The sequence below is a fragment of the Rhinopithecus bieti genome, unplaced genomic scaffold, assembly GCF_001698545.2.
Source record: "Rhinopithecus bieti isolate Rb0 unplaced genomic scaffold, ASM169854v2 scaffold_8760, whole genome shotgun sequence".
Lineage (NCBI taxonomy): Eukaryota > Metazoa > Chordata > Mammalia > Primates > Cercopithecidae > Rhinopithecus > Rhinopithecus bieti.
Window position 1 is genome coordinate 690,353 of NW_016806225.1, and position 11,119 is coordinate 701,471.

The 11,119-nt window shown below is 43.0% G+C and overlaps 1 protein-coding gene across 1 annotated transcript in view; it reads left to right on the top strand.

The window, feature by feature from the left end:
* PTDSS1 (phosphatidylserine synthase 1) overlaps positions 1–11,119 on the top strand; it is a 73,920-nt gene that overhangs the window by 20,248 nt on the left and 42,553 nt on the right. The window contains exons 3-4 of the mRNA XM_017875286.1: positions 4,355–4,399; positions 7,268–7,392. Coding sequence (XP_017730775.1) covers positions 4,355–4,399; positions 7,268–7,392 — 170 coding nt within the window. The remainder of the gene's footprint in view (positions 1–4,354; positions 4,400–7,267; positions 7,393–11,119) is intronic.

Here is an 11,119-nt window from a genome sequence, read left to right on the forward strand (position 1 = left end):
CTAATTTTTTTGTATTTTTTAGTAGAGACGGGGTTTCACCGTGTTAGCCAGGATGGTCTCGATCTCCTGACCTCGTGATCCACCCGTCTCGGCCTCCCAAAGTGCTGGGATTACAGGCTTGAGCCACCGCGCCCGGCCTCTTTTCCTTAGGTTTAAAAGTTGCCTAGAGATCATTTTTTTCACCTTCTCAAATTTCCCTCAAAGAACTCTAACTAATAATGATCAAAAGGAGAAGCTGACTAAGAGGGTCTGCCGGGAGGCCTCTGGCCTGAGGATACAAATGTTAGCTGTTGGACAGGCAATGTCTGATTTTTATTAAAATAATTGTATTTCCCTAAGGTGAAGTCCTGTAAACTTTATTTTTTATAGGTATAACTGTTTCTGGTGAGTCAGGCAATGATCTTATTTTCTAATTTCTGACGTAGATTTTAAAATGCTAGCTCTTCTCATGATGAAGACATTTGGTTTCTATTTCTTTTTAAATTAATGTTGCTCTTAATATCTGATTGAAAATGATGTATTTTAGGCCAGGCGTGGTGGCTGACACCTGTAATCTCAGCACTTGGGTAGGCTGAGGTGGGTGGATCACTTGAGGTCAGGCGTTTGAGACCAGCCTGGCCAACATGGTGAAACCTCGTCTCTACTAAAAATACAAAAATTAGCTGGGCATGGTGGCGCGCACCTGTAATCCCAGCTACTAGGGAGGCTGAGGCAGGAGAATCACTTGAATCTGGGAGATGAAGCCTGCAGTGAGCTGAGATCGCGCCACTGCACTCCAGCTGGGTGACAGGGTGAGACTCCATCTCAAAAAGAAAAAAAAAAAAAAAGGAAAGAAAAAGAAAATGATGTAGTCTAGGTGGAAGGAACAATAAAGAAAATAAAACACATAGTTTTTAAATGTCCCTCATAAGAAAACCAAATCCCAGCATTTGTTGCTGCACCACTGCCCTAAGAAGTCTTCCCCAATTCTCCAACATAAGCAAGACAGTAAGTAACCACACCACAGATCCAAATTCTCACAGGCAACTTTCATCAAATCCGATATAAAGCATGGATAAGGAGTAGGAACTCCTGTGGAACACAACCATTAGGCGGAGCCCTTCTAATAACCTCAGAACCATAACAATGGTCAGAAGGAAAGGAAGCCTGCCTTAACAAGACCACTGGGAAAGTAGTCAGTAGTCTGTTGGGAAACAAGATCTGTGAGGAAGACATTGAGATGACATGAACGTTCATAGGATGCTACAGGTGGGGCTCATGCCGGGCAGGTGATGCTGTGGAAGGCGGGGCTCCTCCTCAGTTGTGTCCCTACCCCTGGCACATACACCCTTAGGCTCTGCAAAGGTGACTTGACTGGAGTGGCCAGGTGCAGGTAACCTAGTGAGCATAAGTATCAGGATTTATAATCTAGAACACGCCAGCCTCATCCTCGATTTTTTTTTTTTTTTTTGAAAAAGTAAAATGATACTTTTACTGCTGTCTGATGATAAAGATTGCACTGTTAGTGTATAATGCTACGAAAATGTACTTTCTAAAATACCACTTTAAAAAATTCAGAGTTTTTTCCCAGGAGGCCATGGGCAGTTATGACAAGCCTCACATAAAGATTTGATGGTTGAAATCAAACCTAGACTGGGTTTTGAAGTTGGTTACTGAAAGGCTCACCTTACATTCCAGGGCCTTATCTCACCTTTTGTAGGCAAGAGTTACCAGTGGTTCCCACCTCCCTGGATTAGGGTGGTCCCTGGCTTTTATCTTTAGAGCCATTAGTTCCCTGCCCTTTCCCTGGTCTTGCTCTTCCTGAGCCAGCTTATCAGTTCCACCTTACGGTAAAGCCTGCACCATGCCTTTCCCCCTATTGCATCAGCTCTAAACACCCCTAGCTTGTTTCTTTCCCCTCGGTCTCCTGGTTCTGAAACCAGTCCGGGCTCAACCCTCAGACACCCTCTCTAACCCTCTCCTCTTCGTGAGCTCACCCAGTTCTGTGAAAGTTCATAGGAAAGTCCCCAGGTGCTCCTTACGACTCAACCTGGTGACACAGGAGGCTCTGACGGAACTAAGGTAGATTCCATGAGCTGCATGACCTGGGGCAGGTTCCTCTGCCTCAGTATCCTTATCTGTAAAGTGGGAGTAATGATGACACCTTTGTCACTGAGTCCTTATGAGACTCAGTGTGTGACACTGTGTGGGGGTGTCTCATTCCACAGCCTGGTGCATAGTAAGTGCTCAGGAAGGTACTGCTGACTCCTGTCATTATGATTGCTCTTGAGAATAACACTATAGGATTTTTAAGTGCTGATTTTGTCACAAGCCAAATAATAGGTCATACAGTTTTAGAGTTGAACCTTATAAGAGGAAACTATACAGAAAACTAACGTCCCATTTTATGTCTAAAAGGTTAATTTTATGTTGTTATTTGCAACATAAAAACGAAGTAATATTTGCAAGCCAGGAGGCCACCAAAATACAGAAGTCACTTACGGTGACAAGTCAAGAGCTATCACCTACCACGAGTAAAGAGGAGTATTTGGAAATGAAAATAACTGAAAAGATGACAGTTTTAGCCATGAGTTTACCAATGACTTGACAAAAGGTGATGGTTTCATATTACCTGGTGGGGGATCCTGGTTTATAACCTTCACTGTGACTTTCTGAGAAAGAAGCAGCTGATTTTGAAAAGGAATCTAGGTATTCCTCACTGTCTGAGCCCTCACTGTTAGAACTCAGAAATCAAACAGATTTAGATTAATTTTCAATAAACCCCTAACCATCTGAGTTCTCACTACCTGCCATCCAAAATGCAGGAACCAACCACATTTGCATAAAGCAGAGTCTCTCATGAACCAAACTCACCATCCGAACTGCCACCTAGGAACTGATAGATTTGAATGGTGGGGGGTACTTGTAACTGATTTTCGTAATGAGAACTTGACTCATCCAAAGAAAGTAGTTAAAATATGTTTCAGTGTGGTCTTTTTAAGAATATATAGATGATTTTAGAATGAATTCAGGAATAAAAATTACAGTGGAGTATTTGCCTCAGATAGGATTCAAGATTGCAAGCAACAGAAGCTGACTGTACTCATTAAAGAGCCTGTTAAAGACTAGGAGTGGCTCACAGTGTCATAGGCTTGCTTGGAAACCAGCCATAGTCTGAGCTTCCAGAAACAGGCACCACCCCCAGAACTGTTCTAAGGAGGAAACCCCAGCGAGCGTGGGCTATGGTCTGCCCCAGTGTCACTTCTGCAATGGATTCTAAGGGAATGCCACTTTGGATGGCCACCACCTGACTACCGCCCCTACTGGCCAGGGCTAGAGAAACAGAGAGAGGAGAGCTGTGCCTACTCCCTTCACCGTCACTAGCTCCTGAGGCCAACACTGGCATTAGTGCCACTGCAGACCGAGCCCTACCTGGAAAGAAGGCTGGGAAACAAGCTCTGGTGTCTCTCCTGGGAACACGGGATTCATAACATTGGAAATTCTGCAAGTGTAGGAAGGCTGTTCAAAAGGCGTGAGCAGCCCCGCACAAAACAGGTACTTACCAGAATGGTGCTTTTCCATAGCTGTGAGGTATAAGGTCAAGGCTCAGCTTGCTTTCTTCTCCCTCTTCTGCTTTTTTACTGAAAAAAGAGAAAGTATTGGCGTATCACTTGTCGTAAGGGAAAGTTTTGTCCTATGAGACTTTTGTTTCAGTTGTGTGGAATCTGCTTGTGTCTGAACTGGATTGCCATGTCAGAGGTGTTTTGTCAGCACAGGTCATAATCAAAAGCCACACAGTGTTTCTTTTTCCTCTGTTATTTTTCAGTCTCTCTCTCTCTCTCTCTCTCTCTCTCTCTCTCTCTCTCTCTTTCTCTCTTTCTCTCTGTCTCTCTCTCACACACACACACATATGCACACACACACACGCAAACGCACTCACACAATGATGACTGTGTTGTCCAGAACCTCTTTCCCTGGAGTTCCTGGACAGCTGGGACGTTTTACTTGTTAAGATACAATATGTATCACAGACACTTAAGCCTAGCCTAGTGACCCACTCACTGTTACAACATTGTTTCCATGAGAAATTAAGTTCTGACTTCTCAAGACAAAGCTTTAAAAAGATCTTTGTGTGGAGAGTGGTGCCTGTGATGATTGTGGTGACAGTTGTTATAATGTGGAGAAAACATTTCAACCAAACTTTGACCTCAAAGTGTTTATGTGACAAAGAAAACAAAACAAAACAAAACAAATAATACTTTTAACAGTAGAGAGCTTTATCTTATTGTTATCTGCATGGAGATCAGCAGCACCTTAAGTTTTAGCCTTCCCTGAAACCAGTTCATTCTAACTTTATAATGTTATTTATCTGCAGGTCCGTTCACTCGACCTCATCCAGCCTTATGGCGAATGGTTTTTGGTGAGTTTTCATTAGCAGTGTAAAAGGATGTTCTATTTTTTTAATCTTTTTTTCTGTTCATCACTTTAAGACTTTTACTTGCCACTCTTAATAGTTAAAACTTTATTCTAGCTTTTTACTTTTTGATGTTCCTAATATACGTGGTTTCTTAAAATTATTTGACACAAAATGAAGTGTTGATGATGACTTAAATTCTCTTACACGTGAACTGTTTCAACTCCACGTGCCTCCTTATGTTGTTGTCTCTTAATGTACACAGGATTTGACTTAAGCAAATATCTCTTGTTTTCCTTTGTGTGTTTTCATATTGCTTTTTACTAGTGCAAGCCCAAGTACCTACTATGAGCACATTTGTCTTGTGAGCATCTGAGAGGGAACGAAAACAAAGCAATTCAATTTCTTCAGTGTTATGAATGAGAGAGAACTCGGAAAGAGAAAGACTTCTGACAAAGAACCCTAATTTGAACTAAGGGTTACAAATAAGCATATAAATATTGGATGTCTTATTTTTACTTGATTTTGTAGTCTAAATAGTGAAATCACCTAAATGGATTTAAAATGAATCTTCAGAACTTTGGATATTGGCTTTATCTGGCCTAAATAAGTCACCAAATGAATCATTTTAGGTTTGGTAAATGTAATCTTATGTAAAAATGTACAAGAACTCTAAGAAATTGCTATTTTGCTAAAGGCTGCCTATTATTCTTTCAGCCTTCAGAGCTTCTAGGTAACTCTTAGTCTCTTTGAACTGATTGGTGAGCTTTTCACTCAGCAGCCATTCACTGAGTGTGCTGTATAACAGGTGCTGCTCTGGGCCCTGAAGCCACCAGGGAAGACCAGACAGAAGCCTGCCCTCAAGGAGCTGCCCTTCCACTTGGAGACAGAGGACAGTTAGTAAACAAACTATTACACAAATCAGTAATCAAAAAATGTCAACTATCTGAGGTTATTATGAAGCTAGTTAAGACCAGGGGAGGTGACAGGAGCTGGTGTCTGCTTTAGCTTGAGGAGTGATGGGAGGCCTGAGGAGTGATGCCGAGTCTGAAACTGTCATACAAAGAAGGATCCAAGCCTGCAAAGATTCTGGGGGAGGAGAGCATCCCAGGCGAAGGGAAAAGCTGCTAAAATAGCCCACAGCTAGAAACCACTTTCAGGCCAGTGTGGCCCAAGCATAGTGAGCCCTGGGCGAAGAGTAGGAGAGAGGTCAGAGAGTCATCGGGCACAGATGTAATTATGGGGACTGTGGGCCAGGGTAAAGAGCAGGGCATGAAGGGCAGGGGGAAATCACGGGAGGGTTTTTCCCAGAGTGACCTGATTCCATTTACGTTTTCAAAAAGATAGTCCTGGCTATAACATACATACCTCCCATTGATTTAATAGTGCTGTTTGAAGTTATAAGTTATTTTCAGCTAGTTGGACACATCTGAATTCTTCCCATTTCAAATGATCTATGGTAGGTAATAAGCAGTTTTATTTCCTTCCTGAGAGCCTTTTGGGAGCATGGAGCCCTTTGATAATCCGATGAGATCTATAGATAGACCCATTCCCTATGTGTGCACCCATGGACATTCACCATGCACAGTTCTGCATATAGTGTCCAGGGCTTCACAGACCTCGAAGCCCAACCGAGAACTCCAGATTGAGAATCCCTGCACCACAGATTCTTTCTGTCCTAATGTAATTATTCAAGAGGATCATAATTATTAAAAAGTGTAGTGGGGTGCATTTGTGGTGAAAATTAGTAAAAAATGGGTGGTGCATAAGAGCAAACTGAAGGCAATTCTCATATCGACTTGCCTAAAAAATGTGCATTCCCTGGGCCCTAGGATGCACAATTATGGGCTGGCCACATACCAACCAGGCCTCCTTTGAGCTCCCTGAGGCCTGGAGAGGGGTGGCCGTTGGAAGGCCTGGCACTATAGCGCTTGCAGTGGATTTCATTCCAGCCACGGACGTGCTCTCCTCTGGAGTGGCTCACTGGAGATTAGCACTGAGCCAAGTTTGGATGGACGCTGTGATCCAAGGTCATTTGTATCACGGTCTCTAAATGTCCCGCATAAACATTTTAATTCCAATGGGTTCAAGAGAAAGAGAAACCACAAAACCCCTGGCGATGGTTTCTGAAATCTCTCTAAAATGTGTTGGACAGGCTTTTGCCTTCTAAAAGTGCATTGTTAACATTTCTTTTTTAAATTACACATAGTGATTATTAGGATAGCAATTATGAGATGACAGAACAATAAAATAATGCTTACAAGGGCTAATGTGGAGTATAAGTCTCAAATAAGTGACCCTGGGCCACCTCTTGAACCTTACACCAGTAGTTCTGTCCACACACAGCCTTGCCCCCTCCAGTCCACTTAGTTGGCTTTTTAAAATGTTACCTAGATCATCTTATTTCCCCACTTAACTTACAATCAAATCTGAAACGTTGTCCGTGGCCTTTAAGCCCTGACTGTCACTTCAGGGCCGCCTTGCTCCGTTCACCTCTCTGCTAGTGCTCTAGGCACATATTGGGTCCTAGACATTTCTCTTTTCAGAAACCGACCTGCACGCCGTTCTCTACCTGAATGTCGTGTGCGGTCCTCACACTCACCCCACACACCTTTTGCCTCGCGGTCCTTCAAGTCTCAATCTAAGTTAGCATCAGTTTCTCAGAGATAGTTTTATTGACCCCTCTCAATCTGAATTAGGACTGTGTATCAAACTATCTCATCAAAGGAAATCCCAGATTATAAGAGGAGTCTTAACAGGCTGTGCTGCAATCTTAGTGTCTGGTTTTGGCAATGTCATTCGAGTCTAATGTATAACTTGTGTGTCTGACTATTGGATCTCTTCTAAACTTCAGCATGTTTTTGTTTCTCTCAGGACTCAGTGTGCTCTACTTCCTGTTCCTGGTATTCCTACTCTTCCTGAATTTCGAGCAGGTTAAATCTCTCATGTATTGGCTAGATCCAAATCTTCGATATGCCACAAGGGAAGCAGATGTCATGGTATGTACTTGTCAGCGGCCCCTTGGAGAAACTGGTAGATTCTTTCTTGGGTGTAAGAGGTAGTAGACTTGACATTTTAAATTGTTCCTTCTCTATATTTCCTGTGTAGTTACCTAGAAACCAGGTCTCTGGGAAGGTTGTTGAGTTGCATGGTTGTCCACAGGTGATAGAGTCCAGGGAAAGGAAATCCTCTCATTACGCAAAGGGGTCTGTGAGGAAGAATACACACCTTATCGTCAGACAGCCTTGGGCGTGAATTCTGCCTCTGTTACTTGGTAGTTGTGGGACTTTGGGCAAAGTACTTGTTAGATTATTCCATTTTTTTTATAAGTTGAAATAGTAATACTTCCTTGGGGGTTATTGTGAAGTGAACAAAGTAGTATTATCTGTGAGGCCTACTGCGAGGTCTGCCATGGTGCCCCCAACACCCCAGGCTCTGGGTCACGGCGGCTGCCCCTGCACCCGTCAGCGTCACCCTCAGCACCTGCACTCTCTGGCTCTGATGCCTTGGTCCTGCCCCACTGCTTGCCACAGAGAGGCCAGTTGTAATGATTTAGGCTATTTCATTTGTTACTATTATTTTTATTAAACCATACAAAAAAATTTTATTCTTGGCTAAAACGACTCTATTTTGGCTTTTACTGAAGAGACTAATTATATGGGAAAACCAACTATTTTTCTCTTCACTGACAGTGAATGCTTCTGTGACCAGATGTGTGGGTTTTTCCCACACCAACCAATTCTCCAACTTTCCTGACACCTGGAGTTAGCATCAGATCCCACTAGTTAAGGGCCCGTCCCATAAGACTGCCCACATTTCAGATGCCACTCGCAAGTCCAGGCTGTCATCTGTGCTTCTGACCAATCAGCTACAAATCAGGGGTTCCCACAATATCCTCCTTGTGCATGATCATTTGCTATGATGGCTCACAGAACTCAGGGAAATATTTAAGTTTGCCAGCTTATTGTAAAGGACATGATGCGGGATACAGGTGAACGGCCAGAGGGAGAGGTACCTAGGGCGAGGTCCAGTAGAGTCCTGAGGGCAGAAGTTTCTGTCTCTGTGGTGTTGGGGTACACCACCCTCCCAGCATGTGGATGTGTTCACTAACCTGGAAACTCTGAACCTGAGAGTTCAGAGATTTTTATGGAGACTATCACATAGGCTTGAACTTTTTTTTTTTTTTTGAGACAGAGTCTCACTCTGTTGCCTAGGCTGGAGTGCAGTGGCACAATCTCGGCTCACTGCAGCCTCTGTCTCCCAGGTTCAAGCAATTTTCCTGCCTCAGCCTCCCGAATAGCTAGGATTACAGGCACCTGCTACTACACCCGGCTAACTTTTGTATTTTTAGTAGAGACGGTGGTCTCACCATGTTGGACAGACTGGTCTCGAACTCCTGACCCCAAATGATCTGCCTGCCTCGGCCTCCCAGAGTGCAGGGATTACAGGCATAAGCCACCATACTTGGCCTTTTTTTTTTCTTTTTTGAGATGGCGCCTCACTCTGTCGTCCAGGCTGGAGCACAGTGGCATGATCTCAGCTCACTGCAACCTTGGCCTCCCAGGTTCAAAGGATTCTCCTGCCTCAGCCACCTGAGGAATTAGGATTACAGGCATGTGCCACCACACTTGGCTAATTTTGTATTTTTAGTAGAGACAGAGTTTTAACATGTTGGCCAGGCTGTTCTCGAACTCCTGACCTCAAGTGATCCACCCATCTCAGCCTCCCAAAGTGCTGAAATTACAGGCGTGAGCCACCACACCCAGCCCATGATCAATTTTTATTTTTTTATTTTATTGTTTTATTTTTTAAAGACGGAGTCTCGCTCTGTCCCCCAGGCTGGAATGTAGTGGCACAATCTCGGCTCACTGTAACCTCCACCTCCCTGGTTCAAGCAATTCTCCTGCCTCAGCCTCCCAAATAGCTGGGACTACAGGCGCCCGCCACTACGCCCAGCTAATTTTTGTATTTTTAGTAGAGACAGGGTTTCACCATGTTGGCCAGGCTGGTCTCAAACTCCTGAACTCAGGTGATTTGCCCTCCCAAAGTGCTGGGATTACAGGCTTGAGCCACTGCGCTCAGCCCCCCATGATCAATTTTTAACTCAATCTCCAGTCTTGCTCTCCTTCCTGGAAGATGGAGGGTGGGACTGAAAGTTCTAGGCTTCTAATCATGGTTTGGTCTTTCTGATAACCAGCCCCCACCCAGGAACTTACCAAGTCACCTCATTAGAACAAAAGATGCTCCTATCACCCAGGAAACTCCAAGGGATTAGGAACTCTATGTCAGTAACTGGGGTCAAAGAACAGATATTAGAACAAAAGATGCACCTGGCACCCCTATTGGTCAGGAAAATTGCAAGGGTTTCAGGAGCTCTGGGCCAGAAACTGGGGACAAGGACCAAATTATTTATTTATTATGAATCACAATATCACACTATTTTATATAATAATATGTTCATTTCCAATGTTTTTAAATCCCAACATTTGGTACAGGTTAATTCTTTTCTGAAAAGGAGAACAGGAATTTGGGTCATAGATGGGCTTGCTTTGACAAACAAGAAGTAATACAAAAGGACTTAATAAAAGATCCAAGAAATAATCATTCCCCCATAGTGACACTGGTGAAATCCTTCTAAGAGTGGTATTTAAAGACTGTTATCTGTAAATTTTTTAAGGGATATGCTTAAAGCTAAAATAAGAATGCCAGAAATTATTTATCAGTCTCAGGGGAGAAAGTCTGTTTTGGAATTTTTTTACTCTAAGGGAGAGAATGGCAGAGGTTGACTAAGATCTTAGCCTATCATGATGATGATAATGCAGATGACGGTTATGAGGATAATGGCAGTTATTTATTATGAATTGTCTATTTGTCAGACACTGTGCAGGGCACTTTATATTCTACGTAAGCCTCATGCATGCATGCTAGATGTTCATATCACCATTTTACAGAGGAGGAGATGGAAGCTTAAAATGCAGTATCTCACTGAAAACACAAGCTGATGGATCTCTCTGGCGTCAAAACCTGTACTTTCCATTTGGAGTGTGCTTCCAGTATATAGTCATAAAAATAAGTGCTTTGATGCTCACAGGAGCCTTAGGAAATAGAAATTGGGAGAAAGATCCCAAATGTAATATTTTCCTAAACATCTTTCTTGCATTTTTGAGCAAAAGTGGTCACATTGCAAAGTAAACTGACTTGCAGGTGGATGTGCTTGTGTGCCTCTGTTGATCCAGTTCTCACAGCCAGTAGGAGGAGATTGAATCAAATAATAATGCTCTTGACACCTGGCTTTCTTAGGAATTTGATCTCACAGAGACATCCAGATGTCACAGTTACAGCCCCCAAGTAGCTGAACCTGGCTTTTAAACTCTATTTTTCAAGTATTGGCTAAATCTTTCTTGCCAAAGTAAAGCACGAGGCTGTGTTCAGCTTGTAGAGTTCTAACTGGTGCTAAAACAGCCTCATCTTCTCCATCTCTAATCCCATCCCTTTTTACTTCTTTAAAGTTGTCTTTTGCAATTCTAAGGACCTATTCATTAGTGGTTCTTTTATGCAAGACAGGTCTATAATTCCTGGCTTCCCAGAGTCCCTACTCTCTCCACTCCTTTATGCTGCTACCCATTCCTAATCTTGATAGACCATGGTCCATGCCTGGTATACATTGAGACTCAGACTTCATTTTTTTGTTAGAATCAATATTATAAATTAATATTATAAAATATT